General features: G+C 34.2%; 1 protein-coding gene across 5 annotated transcripts in view; it reads left to right on the top strand.

The window, feature by feature from the left end:
* Positions 1-14,455, top strand: part of ADAM32 (ADAM metallopeptidase domain 32) — a 167,090-nt gene that overhangs the window by 18,827 nt on the left and 133,808 nt on the right. For 4 of the 5 annotated variants that reach the window (XR_009517859.1, XM_060001103.1, XM_060001104.1 and 1 more), the window contains 2 exons: positions 10,544-10,605; positions 14,254-14,329. Coding sequence is in view for 3 of the 5 variants with exons in the window: in XM_060001103.1 (XP_059857086.1) it covers positions 10,544-10,605; positions 14,254-14,329 (138 nt within the window). In the remaining 2 variants the exon portion in view is untranslated. Of the gene's footprint in view, positions 1-10,543; positions 10,606-14,253; positions 14,330-14,455 lie in introns of those variants that run through there. The other variant, XM_060001106.1, reaches the window with a different exon arrangement.

The raw sequence follows: 14,455 nt of genomic DNA, 5'->3' as shown, positions 1-14,455 counted from the left end.
CTTATTAGTTTACATTTCCCATCAGCAATATATGATGATTCAGTTTTTCCACATACTTGTCAACACCTGATGTTGTCTCTTTTGATTAAATTTATTCTAACAGGTGTGTACTGATATCTCATTTTAGCTTATATTTGCATTTCTCTAATGAAAAATGCTGTAGAGCATCTTTCATGACCTACTAGCTATCTAAATACCTTTTTGGTGAAATGTCTATTAAATTATTTGCCCATTTTAATTTTTTAACCTATTATTATTTTTAACATATTTATTGGGCTATAATTAGTGTATAATATTATATTAGTTTCAGGTGTACTATGCAGTGATTCAGTATTTTTTTACCAGTATTTTCGGATTACCACAATAAGTCCAGTTACCATCTGTCACCCTACAAAGTTGGTATACAATTATAATTATTTTTTAAAATTTATTCATCCTGGTATATATGTATATACTTATTTACTGAAGTATAGTTGTTTTACAGTATTGTATTAGTTTCAGATGTACAGCATAGTGATTCAGTATTTTTACAGATTGTCCTCCATTATAGGTTATTAAAAGATAATGGCTATAATTTCCTATGCTATATAGTATATCCTGTTGCTTATCTATTTTACATATAGGAGTTTGTATCTGTTAATCCCATATCCCTAATTTGTCCCTACCTGTTTCCCTGTCCCCTAGGTAACCACAGGTTTGTTTTCTATATCTGTGAGTCTATTTCTGTTTTGCATATACATTCATTTGTATATTTTAGATTCCACATATAAGTGATATCATAAGTATTTGTCTTTCTGTGACTTATTTCATAAGCATAATACTCTCTAGGTTCATCCTTATGGCTAGAAATGGCAGAATTTCATTCTTTTTTATGGCTGAGTTATATTCCATTGTATATATATATATATATATATATATATATATATATATACTACATCTTCTTAATCCAGTCATCAGTTGATGGGCATTTGGGTTGCTTCCACGTCTTGGCTATTGTAAATGGTGCTGCTATGAACATTGGGGTACATGTATCCTTTCAAATTAGTGTTTTGTTTTTTCCAGATATATACCTGAAGTGGAATTGCTGGATCTTACAGTAGTTCTACTTTTAGTTTTTTTGAGGAACCTCCAACTGTGTTCCACAATGTCTGCACCAAGTTACATTCCCACCAACAGTATACAAGTATTCCCTTTTCTCCATATCCTTGCCAACATTTGTTATTTGTAGACTTTTTGATGATAGCCATTCTGACAAGAATGAGGTGATATCTCAATTTTGTTTGTTACAGTATTATTGACTAGATTCCCTATGTGTACCTTATATCCCCTGCTTGATTGATTGACTGATTTTTAAATTGTAGTATAGTTGATTTATAATATATTAGTTTCAGGTGTACAACATAGTGATTCAATATTTTTATAGATTATACTCCATTTAAAGTTATTACAAAATAATGGTCACATATCCCTGTGTTGATATAACCTTGTTGCTTACTTATTTTATACATAGTAATTTGTACTTTTTAATTCCATACCCTTATCCTGCCCCTCCCCACTTCCTTCTCCCCACTGGTAACCACTAATTTGTTCTCTATATCTGTGAGTCTGTTTCTGTTTGTATACATGGTACAATTACCATGGAATACAGTTGGAGATTCCTCAGAAAAACTGAAAATAGAACTACCATATAATTAAGCAATTCCAGTTCTGTATACATATACAAAAAAAAACCCCTGAAAACACTAATTCGAAAAGTTACATGCACCCCAATGTTCTTAGCAGCATTATTTACAATAGCCAAGATATGGAAGCAACCTAAGTGTCCATCAACAGATGAAGGGATAAAGATATACACACACACACATACATATACATACAATGGAATATTATTCAACCATAAAAAAGAATGAAGTTCTGACATTTGCAACAAAGCAGATGGACTTAGAGGGTATTATGCTTAGAGAAATAAGTCAGTAAGGTAAAGACAAATTCTCTGTGTTATCACTTACATGTGTAATATAAAAAGTAAAACAAATGAATAACTATAACATTGAGTGTATAACAATGATATCTCATTGTGGTTTTGAGTTGCATTTTTCTGATGATTAGTGATGTTGAACATTTTTTCATGTGCCTGTTGGCCATCTGTAGGCCATTTTTGGAAAATGTCTGTTCAGGTCTTCTGCCCGTTTTTTGATTGGGTTGTTTGGGGGTTTTTTTGCTATTGGGTTGTATGAGCTGTTTATATATGTTGGATATTAATCCCTTATCGCTTGTATCATTTGCAAATATTTTCTCCCATTTACTAGTTTTTTTTCCATTTTGTTGATGGTTTCCATTGCTGTGCAAAAGCTTTTAAGTTTAATTAGGGTCCATTTGTTTATTTTTGCTTTTGTTTCTTTTGCTTTAGGAGACAGATTTGAAAAATATTGCTATAATTTATGTCAAAGAGTGTTCTGCCTATGTTCTCTTCTAAAAGTTTTATGGTTTCCGGTCTTACATTGAGATCTTTAATCCATTTTGAGTTTACCTTTTCTATATGGTATAAGGAAATATTCTAATTTCATTCTTTTACATGTAGCTGTCCAGTTTTCCCAACACCACTTATTGAAGAGACTGTCTTTTCTCCATTGTTTCTTGCCTCCTTTGTTGTAACTAACTGGAAGTTCATGGGTTTATTTCTGGGCTGCTCTCATGCATTGATCTATGTGTCTGTTTTTGTGCCAGTACCATGCTGTTTTGATTAATGTAGGTTTGCAGTACAGCTTGAAGTCAGGGAGCATGATACTTCCCGCTCTGTTCTTCTTTCTCAAGGTTGCTTTGGCTATTTGGTGTCTTTTGTGGTTCCATATAAATTTTAGGATTATTTGTTCTAGTTCTGTGAAAAATGTCATGGGTATTTTGATAAGGATTACATTAAATCTCTGGATTACTTTGAGTAGTATGGACATTTTAATAATATTAATTCTTCTAACCCAAGAACACAGGATAACTTTCCATTTCTTCATATTGTCTTCAGTTTCCTTCAACAATCTTTTATAATTTTCAGAGCATTTTCACCTCCTTGGTTATGTTTATTCTTAGGCATTTTATTCTTTTTGATGCAATTTTAAACACAATTGTTTTCTTGCTTTCTCTTTATGAGTTTATTATTAGTGTGTAGAAAAGCAACAGATTTCTGTATGTTAATTTTGTGTCCTGCAACTTTACTGAATTCATGTATTAGTTCTAATAGTTTTTTGGGGGAGACTTAAAGGTTTCTTTATATAGTATCATGTCATCTGCAAATAGTGACAGCTTTACTTCCTCCCTTCCAATTTGGATGCCTTTTATTTCTTTGTCTTGTCTGACTGTTGTGGCTAGAACTTCCAATACTATGTTGAATAGGAGCGGTGAGAGTGGGCATTCTTGTCTGGTTCCTGATTTTAGAGGAAAAGCTTTCTGCTTTTCACCATTGAGTAGATGTAAGATGTGGGTTTGTCATAAATGGCCTTTATTATGTTGAGATATGTTCTCTCTATATCAACTTTGCTGAGAGTTTTTATCATGAATATATGTTGAATTTTGTCAGATGAATTTTATGCATTAATTGAGGTGAATATGTGATTTTTATGCTTACTTTTGTTAATGTGGTGTATCAGATTGATTGATTTTCAAATATTGAACCATCCTTGCATTCCTGGACTAAACCTTACTTGATCTTGGTGTTTGATCCTTTCTGTATATTGTGTTTGGTTTGTTTATATTTTGTTGAGGATTTTTGCATCTATGTTCATCAGCAGCATTGGGGTGTAATTTTCTTTTTGGTAGTGTCTTTGGTTTTGGTATCAGGGTGATGATGGTCTTGTAGAATTAATTTGTGAGTGTTCCATCCTTTTCAATTTTTTGGAATAGTTTGAGAAGGTTAGGTATTAACTCTTCTCTGTATGTTTGGTAGAATTCCCCTGTGAAGCCATCTGATCCTAGATTTCTGCTTGCTGGAAGTTCTTTAAAATTACAAATCCAATTTCACCAATAGTGATCTGTCTGTTCACATTGTCTGTTTCTTCCTGACTCAGTCTCGGAAGCTTGTATGTTTCTAGAAATTTGTCCATTTCTTCTAGATTGTTGAGTTTGTTAGCATATAACTGTAGTATTCCCTCTCTCTTATGATTTTTTGTATCTCTGTGATATTGATTGTTATTTCACCTCTTTCATGCCTGATTTTGTTTATTTGGGTCTCCTCTTGTTTTCTTGATGAGCCTGGCTAAAAGTTCATCAATTTTTTATCTTTACAAACACCAGCTCTTGGTTCCTTGATCCTTTCTTTTTTTTTTTTTTGATCTCTATTTATTCCCTCTATGATCTTTATTATTTCATTCCTTCTGCTAACTTTGGTCTTTATTTGTCCTTCTTTTTCTGATTCCTTTAGATGGTAGGTTAGGTTGTTTGTTTGATGTTTTTCATATTTTTTGAGGTCGGCCTGTATTTCTATAAACTTCCTTTTTAGAACTGCTTTTGCCACATCCCATAGATTTTGGAAAGTTATGTTTTTATTTTCATTTGTATTGAGGTATTTTCCGATTTCTCTTTGATTTCTCCATTGACCCATTGGTTTTTTAGTAGCATATTGTTTAGTCTCCTTGCGTTTGTTCTTTTCTCATTTTTCTTCCTGTAATTGATTTCTAATTTCATAATGTTGTGGTCAGAAAATATGCTTGATATAATTTTTATCCTTAAATTGTTGAAATTTGTTTTATGGCCTAGTGTGTGATCTGTCCTGGAGAACGTTCCATCTGTGCTTGAAAAGAATGTGTATTCTGATGATTTTGGATAGAATTTCCTGTAGATATATATTAAGTCCAACTGGTTATTATGCCATTTAAGGCCACTGTTCCCTTATTTTTTCTGTCTGGATGATCTGTTCATTGATGTAAGTAAGGTGTTAAAGTCCCCTACTATTATTATATTATTGTTAATTTCTCCCTTTGTGTCTGTTAATGTTTGCTTTGTATATTTATATAAATATAAAATAATAAAATATATAAAATTTATATAAAAACATATGCACCCAATACAGGTATTGGGTGCATATATGTCAATCAGTGTAATATCCTCTTCTTGTATTGATCCCTTTATCATTATATAATGCCCTTCTTTGTCTTTTGTTTTAGACTTTGTTTTAAGGTCTATTTTGTCTGATATGAGAATTGCTACCCCCCACTTTCTTGTTGTCACTATGTGCATGAAATATCTATTTCCATCCCTTCACTTTCAGTCTGTGTGTGTCTTTAGCTCTGAGGCAATTCTCTTGTAAGTAGCATGTAGATGGGTCTTGTTTTTTTTTTAATATAGTTAGCCACCTTATGTCTTTTGATTGGACCATTTACTCCATTGACATTTAAAGTAATTATTGATAGATATGTACTTATTGTCCTTTTGTTACTTGTTTTCTGGTTCTTTTTGTAGTTGTTCTCTGTATTTCTACTTTTTTTTGTTTCTTCCCATGTGGTTTGATGATTTTCTGTAGTGTTATGTTTGTGTTCCTTTTGCTGTAGTTTTTGTGTATCTGTTGTAGGTTTTTGATTTGTTGTGACCATGGGGTTCATATATGTTGACCTATAACTCTACCTACTTGCTTTAAACAGGTAGTCCTTTAAGTTCAAACACATTCTTAAAGAGCTACATTTTTTTACTCCCTCCCCCACATTTTTTATTATTGTTGTCATATTTTATATCTTCATGTTTATCCCATTACTGATTATTGTAGTTATGTTTGATTTTACAGTTTTGTCTTTCAGTCTTCATGCTAGCTTATTTAAGTTGTTGATCCTCAGCCTTTACTGTATATTTGCCTTTACTAGTGGGATTTTTCCTTTCCTGTAGATTCTTACTTCTTATTACAGCCTTTCTTTTTCACTTAGAGAAGACCCTTTAACATTTCTCTTATGTTATGTTTAATATTGATGAACTCTTAATTTTTGCTTGTCTAAGAAGTTCTTTATCTCTCCTCCAATTCTAAATGATAATTTTGCTCTGTAGAGTATCCTAGTTTGCAGGTTTTCCTTTTCAGGACTTTGAATATATCATGTCACTGCCTTTTGGCTCACAAGGTTTCCACAGAATAATCAGCTGATAGCCTTATGGGAGTTCCCTTGTGTATGACTCTACCTTTCTCTCTCTTTTTTTAAATTAGTTATGCATTTCATACATATTAGTGTATATATATCAATCCCAACCTCCCAGTTATCTTTCTCTTGCTGCCTTTCAAATTCTCCTTTTATCTTAACCTTTTGCCATTTTAATTATCATATATGTCTTGATGTAGTCTCTTTGGGTTCATCTTGTTTGGGGTCCTCTGTGCTTCCTGCATCCGAATTTCTGTTTCTTTTTCAGGTTTGGGAACTTTTCAGCTATAATTTCCAACCCCCAGTCCCTGGCCATAATCCCTTTATAATTTCAGTTTGGGTTGTTGGTTCCCTGGCTCTTGAGATACTACTGCAAGAGTTAGTAACCTTCTCTGGAGAATTGCCTTTCAGTTATTGAGCTGCCTGGGAGTTACTCGACCCCATCCCCCAGGGTAACCCTTCAGCCAGTGCCTAATTGTTACATGGGTCTAAAAGCCCAGCTCCACTGTCTCAGGTGGGAAAGACTCTGAGGCACAAGTTTTACTCTAGAGTTTCCCCGAAGTATCAGGCTAAGGCTAGAATTTACCTGAAATCATATTTTCTTTCTTTCTTTTTTTTTTTTTTTTGTGGTACGCGGGCCTCTCACTGTTGTGACCTCTCCTGTTGCGGAGCACAGGCTCCGGACGCGCAGGCCCAGCCGCTCCATGGCATGCGGGATCCTCCCGGACTGGGGCACGAACCCGTGTCCCCTGAATCGGCAGGTGGACTCTCAACCACTGTGCTACTAGGGAAGCCCTGAAATCATATTTTCTTTAGCTTTATCTTCCTCCCTATTTTGCTTCTCTTACTTCCTTGCAGGTTCCTCCAGAGAGTGCTCCCTAAATAAAGCACTGACAAAAGTATCCTCATTTCAGACCCTGCTTCTAGGAAACCTGACACTAACTGACTAGTCCATAGTTTTTATTAAACAGAAAGATAAATTCTCAATGTAGGTCACTGTAAATTCAGATAAATCTACTTCTTCTGAGACCCCCAATGCTTAAAGGTCTACAGGGTTTCCAGACCTTTACTAAAATATGTTTTGTGAAGATGAGTGATATTTTTTTTCCTGGAATCCTATGATTGTTTTTTGAAAATTAATTTTTATTGGAGTATAGTTGATTTAAAATGTGTTATTTTCTGCTGTACAGCAAAGTGAATCAGTTATACATATATCCTCTCTTTTTTTAGATTCTTTTCCCGTATAGGTCATTACAGAGTATTGAGTAACATTCCCTGTGCTATATAGTAGGTTCTTATTAGTTATCTATTTTATATATAGTAGTTTGTATACGTCAACCCCAAGCTCCCAATTTATCCCCCCCTTCCTCCTTGGTAACCATAAGTTTGTCTTCTATATTTGTGACTCTCTGTTTTATAAATAAGTGCATTTGTACCATTTTTTTAGATTCCACATATAAGCAATATCATGTGATATTTGTCTTTCAAGTATTTGTCTGATTTACTTCACTCAGTATGACAGTCTCTAGGTCCATCCGTGTCACTGCAAATGGCATTATTTCGTTCTTTTTTATGGCTGAGTAATATTCCATTGTATATATGTACCACATCTTTATCCATTCATCATCCATTGGTGGATATTTAGGTTGCCTCCATGTCCTGGCTGCAATGAACATTGGGGTGCATGTCTCTTTTTGAATTATGATTTTCTCTGGATATATGCCCAGGACTGGGATTGCTGGGTCATATGGTAGCTCTATTTTTAGTTTTTTAAGGAACCTCCATGCTGTTCTCCATAGTGGCTGTACCAATTTACATTCCCACCAACAGTGTAGGAGGGTTCCCTTTTCTCCACACCCTCTCCAGCATTTATTGTTTGTAGATTTTTTGATGATGGCCATTCTGACTGGTGTGAGGTGATACCTCATTGTAGTTTTGATTTGCATTTCTCTAATAATTAGTGTTGTTAAGCATCTTTTCATGTGTCTCTTTGCCATCTGTATGTATTCTTTGGAGAAAGGTCTATTTAGATCTTCCACCCATTAGATTGGGTCGTTTGTTGTTTTGATATAAAGCTGCATGAGCTGTTCGTATATTTTGGCAATTAATCCCTTGTTGGTTGCTTTGTTTGCAAATATTTTCTCCCATTCTGTGGTTGTCTTTTTGTTTCATTTATGGTTTCCTTTGCTGTGCAAAAGCTTTAAAGTTTAATTAGGTCCCATTTAGTTTTTTTTGTTTTTATTTTCATTACTCTAGGAGGTGGATCAAAAAGATCTTGCTGCGATTTATGTTGAAGAGTGTTCTGCCTCTATTTTCCTCTAAGAGTTTTATAGTGTCCGGTCTTACATTTAGGTTTTTAATCCATTTTGATTTTATTTTTGTGTATGGTGTTAGAGAATGTCCTAATTGCATTCTTTTACATGTAGCTGTCCAGTTTTCCCAGCACCACTTATTGAAGAGACTGTCTTTTCTCCATTGTCCATCCACTTTGTCATAGATTAGGTGACTACAGGTGTGTGGCTTTATCTCTGGACTTTCTATCCTGTTCCATTGAAGAGGAGTGATTTTGGAACCATATGAGTGAGTGAACAGGAAAAGTGTTTTCTGAAAGTGTTGAAATTATTGTAACACTTTACAAATAAAAGTTCCAGAAGGGATCGAATTTCTTAATCATTGAAAGTCTGTTATTAAAAATTAAAACACATATTTGCTGGTATTATTCAATAAATTCTCTTATGGCCTCCATTGACCAACCCCTCTACATTCTTTAAAGATCTAGCTCATTTTCTGTACATAGTCTGCAGAGAGAATGCGTGTCATGCTAGCTCTCACAGTATAGTTAGAGGGAGTATATCTGGTATACTAATATCTTAATAATTATTATGTTTTCATTTTGAGAAAAATATTCATCCCAGAACTACTTTGGGTGACTTGTGCATCAGGTCCACTTTAGAAAGAGATAAAAATTCTCCAGCATCTCTGTTCAGTTATTGCATTCAGATCTCTAAGGGGAATTTTTTTTCACTCATGTAAATTTTACAGCTAGGACATGTTGCTGCTTCAGTATCAGTATCCTATGTTTGGTATTTCTGCCTTATATCTGACATATACCTGTTTTGCTTCTTTCTTCAATTTATTTCTGGTTTTACTTAAAAAACCTTTAAAATTTTTAGAATGATTTTAGATTTATGAAGAATTCGCAAAGATGCTACCTTGAGCTCCCATATATGTTCACTCAGTTTTCCCTAAAGTTAACATCTTATATAACCATGTTGATACATTACATTTATCAAAACTAAAAAATTAACATTGATACCTTACTATTAACAAACTGTAGGATTTATTTGGATTTCACCAGTTTTTCCACTAATGTTCTTTTCCTGTTCCAGGATCTAATTCAGGATACTACATTGCTGTTAGTTGTTATGTCTCCCCAGTCTCCTTTGCTCTGTTTTTCTGTTTCATGACCGTGTCATTTTTAAAGAATATCGGTCAGATATTTTGTAGAACGTCCCTCAGTTTGGATTTCTCTGATGTTTTATCATGATTAGACTGAGGTTATGAGTTTTAGGGAAGATTACCGTAGAGGTAAAGTGCTCTTCTCATTACATCATAGCAGCAGGTACATGGTATCCACTTGACTTCATAACACCAGTGATGTTGACCTTTCTGTTTCATTTTTGATCATGTACTAGACCTTTTAACAACTTGCCTTATTATCTCTTGATTTGTATTGTCTCCTTGTTGCTTCTTATTTTCACAGATCTGGAAAGGCTTATCTTTTCTTGTGTTGTGCTATTTGTGTCTTTTTGGTTTTTATATGCTTTAACTAAGTTTTCTTTTTAATGATGATCTAACTCTGGCTTTTCACATGTTCTCTTTTGCAAGATGAAATCTCATCACTTAGGTTCACTGACCAACTGCTATTGCAACTCATTGCCATCCACGTTTTAACCTGAGAATAATTGGGATGGAGTAAAAAAACTATGCCAAATTTTGTTCAAGTGTCTTCTGTTTAAAAGTACAGGAAGCAAGCCATACATTTCAGGAAAATGGTTAAAATAAATAATTTTTGTGCCTAATGGATTAAGTTAAGCTTCACTGGTGTGTAGAGTACCTTATTATCCCAGTGATGCTACCTGAGTAGGCATTACAGCGTGGCATATCGCCTCTTCTTTTAGAAGAGTTTAAAATTCAGTCACATATGCTTTCTAGTGCTGTACAGCTCCTTAGATTGGGCTTCTTTTTGTGGATATAGTAAGAATGGATAATATAATAAATAAATATTATCATTTTTGATATATTATTGCAGATTTTAAATCACACATAGTCTGAGACATTTTAAGCATTATATGGAAGGATTAGTTGATGTAAAATTGTTGTTTCACTTCTTCTATTACATTTGTCTTCACTCTCAGTTGTTCTGGATTCTCTAGGAACAGGTATCCTATATTATTCCAATAGATGAGAAACCGTATACCGTGCACCTTAGGCAAAGGTAATTTTTTATTCTTTACTTTTAGATTTAATTTTATTTATATGAATTTATTTACTTATAATAAAAATAGAGTGTTAAAAATAATGTACTTGTTTATTAAAAATTTTAGTTGTCTCAGATGAACAGACAGATGCTCTCCTGTGAATTAATTTTTTGGTCTTAATGCCTCATAGTCTTTTGTGAATAGGGGGGTTAGGAACAGGAAAAATAGGGACTTGTCTCCTGAAGATTAATCTATATGATCTTAAGTTGGCAGAACCAGCAGGACCTGTATAATCAGGGCAGGATGTGATAAGAAAGAAATAAGTCTGTAACTGTATCAGTTAGGGTTTGATCAGGGAGGCAGGCTCACCACCAGGAAAATGAAATAAGGGATTTAATATAGAAATTAGATCATACAGTGTTCTGGAAACTGGTGAATAATTTATGGAAAATAGTACCAGCTATATACCATGCCTAAGAGAATTATGAACATATTTTAAATAACTTTCTGTAGGGTTTAATTCTCTCTTGGAAACCCAGTAGAGAAAGGCTGGCTTGGAAGCAATTTGTAACTTTCAAGAAGTAGATTTCAGTTAAATTTTGGGTGTAGAACTAGACTACATGGTATTAAGGAGAGGTGAATTGTGAGAAACTGAAAGTATTAAGTGAAAATGACTTTTTCAGAAATGTTCAGCAGAGAAAAAAAGAAGAATATGAATGCTTTTTAAGGAAGAAAAAGCGAAGTATTTTGGTTGAGAGGAAGTTTCTTAAAGAGAGAAGTACAAACAAGTGATTCATTGTGTTGTTAGATGCCACAAAACGGCACTGAGTAAAAGAAGTGTTAACCTACCTACTCCTTTAGACAGAAGGGAAGAATAGTAAATGACCACTCAAAGAACTTTTCAAGTGCATAAGAGGGAAAGAGAGAACTCATATTATATTTGAGTATCTTATTGAAACTATAAGCAGTCGTAAGAAATAGAGAGACTGGAGCTTGGGAGATGGATAGAGCATGTATATACTCTGTTTTTGGAAATCACCTGTATAATAATTAGGACACCATGACTATAGGAAGTCATAGGAAGCTATTGCAAGAAACTTATATGGGAAATAATGAGAAGTATAATTATGACCATGTAGGATTTATTTATTTTTTTTAAGACATAACTGAGGTGGCAGAAAAAAAGATTAGATAACAGATTGGACATAGTGGTAGCACAGATTTGGTGGGGCAGTGAAGGAGAAGGAGAGCACATCTGCGTCAGGGGATATCCAGGAGAAATGTCCAGTGGCAGTTTGATTGATAGATAGATAGATTGATTGATTGAAGTATAGTTGTCTTACAATATCATATTATTTTCAGGTGTATGATATAGTGATTCTATATTTTTATACATTACAAACCATATAATTACGTTATATTGACTGTATTACCTGTGTTGTACATTGCATCCCTATGACTTACTTATTTTATAACTGGTAGTTCATACCTCTTAATCCCCTTCACTTATATATTAAAGGCCATTTATGACAAACCCACAGCTAACATCATACTCAATGATGAAAAGCTGAAAGCTTTTCCTCTAAGGCCAGGAATAAGACAAGGATGCCCCCTCTCACCACTTTTATTCAACACAGTATTGGAAGTCCTAACCATAGCAATTAAAAAGAAATAATATGCATCCACATTGGAAGGGGAGAACTAAAATGGTCACTATTTACAGATGGTAGGGTAACATAGAAAACCCTACAGACTCCACCAAAAAGCTATTAGAACTAATAAATGAATTCAGTAAAGCTGCAGGATACAAAATTAATATACAGAAGTCTGTTGCATTTCTATACACTAATAATAAAATATCAGAAAAAGAAATCAAGAAAACAATCCCATTTACGATTGCATCAAAAAGAAAAAATACCTGGGAATAAATTTAACGAAGGGAGATGAAAGACCTGTACTCTGAAAGCTGTAAGACATTGATAAAGAAATTGAAGAGAACACCAATAAATGGAAAGATATACCATGCTTATGCATTGGAAGAATTAATATTGTTAAAATGTCCATACCACTAACCAAGGCAATGTACAGATTCAGTCCAATCCCTATCAAAATACTCATGCATTTTTCACAGGAGTAGAACAAATAATCCTAAAATTTGTATGAAACCACAGAAGACCCCAAATAACCAGTTGTATTTAGTTCAGGTCATGTGAGAGAGGTGTGGGTTTCAGAGCCATCTTTTTAATATAGGTACAAATGAGGCACCAGAAATGAACAAGATACAGAGGTGGGGGTGAATATTAATGATGAGAAGGAAAAAACCAGAATTGAAGGCCATGGAAGCATTTAAGTGAAGAAGTAAGGATCCAGATGAAGGGACTTATAAAAGTAGACAAAAAGATATGAGGGAAACCAGAGGTAAATGGTATGATTGAAGTTGAAGAGTAGATGTTTTAAAGAAGGGGAGTGTGGTCAACAGTGTGTTAGAGTAGCTTTACGTGACTCAAACTGCTTTTTGGATTTAACAACAAGCGGGTCATTAGTAATCTCTATGGCAACTGTTTTAATGGAGGATTCCCAGCAGAAGCTAGACTGGGTGGTCTAGTTACATTACATTGGATTGAGGAGTGAGCACCAGGTGAGAAAGCATAAGTAAAATAGCATAATAAGGACAGGGAATGATACCAGAGAAGGTTGAACTTAGACTTGTAGTTTCAACACCTATGTTCTGGTTAGTATGACTTTTACAGAATACTCTTCCACTTCATTATAGTAATATATATTTAATAGTAAAATTGAGAGAGAATGAAAGAATAGGGAATTCCCTGGTGACACAGTGGTTAAGGAACCGCTTGCCAGTGCAGGGAACACGGGTTCGAGCCCTGGTCCGGGAAGATCCCACATACTGCGGAGCAACTAAGCCCGGGCACCACAACTACTGAGCCTGCACTCTAGAGCCCGTGAGTCACAACTACTGAGCCTGCATGCCACAACTACTGAAGCCCACACACTTAGAGCCCGTGCTCCGCAACAAGAGAAGCCACCACAATGAGAAGCCCATGCGCCGCAACGAAGAGTAGTCCCCGTTCGCTGCAACTAGAGAAAGCCCATGCATAGCAACGAAGACCCAACACAGCCCCAAAAAATAAATAAATGAAGAAAAGTTTAAAAGAAACGAATGAAAGAATAGAAAACTCTCATAATCCTACACCCATTTCGTATCTTTGTAAATTTTTTTTTCTTTGTAAATTTTAAAATGCTTTTCTCTTGTCTTGTAGTCTCTTATTTTTTAAAGGAGTATAAGATAGGAAAATTATTTTGAGTAAATGCTTATTGCTTTGAATAAAGATTACATACAGGTCAAAAGAAGATACTACCTTTGTCAGGGATTGGCAAACTTTTTCTTTAAAGGCCCAGATAGTAAATATTTTAGGCTCTGAGGATGAAAATATCTTTGTCAAAATGACTCAGCTCTGCTGTTGTAGTGTGAAAGCTGCTGTAAACCATATATAAGTGAATGGGTATGGCTGTGTTCAAATAGAATTTTATTTACAAATGCAGAAGGTAGGTCAGATTTGGCTTGAGGGATTTAAGTTTGCTGACTACTGCTTTACATGTTTCAAAAAGAACAACTTAAAATTCTCTCATTCTTTTTTTATATTCAGATTTTTTTTAGCAGATAATTTCATGGTTTATTTGTATAATCAAGGATCTGTGAATTCTCATTCTTCAAATATTCAGGTAAGATTTAAATTTTGTATTTCAAAGATTTTTAAAACCCTTTTTACATTGAATACTTTCCTAATACAGAAGACTGTATTCACAGGGGATGTATTTAAGTGATCCACTTATGCCTCATTTCACCCA

The sequence above is a fragment of the Delphinus delphis genome, chromosome 21 (assembly GCF_949987515.2).
Source record: "Delphinus delphis chromosome 21, mDelDel1.2, whole genome shotgun sequence".
In the NCBI taxonomy this organism is placed as follows: domain Eukaryota; kingdom Metazoa; phylum Chordata; class Mammalia; order Artiodactyla; family Delphinidae; genus Delphinus; species Delphinus delphis.
This window is presented reverse-complemented; position numbering and strand designations above follow the sequence as displayed.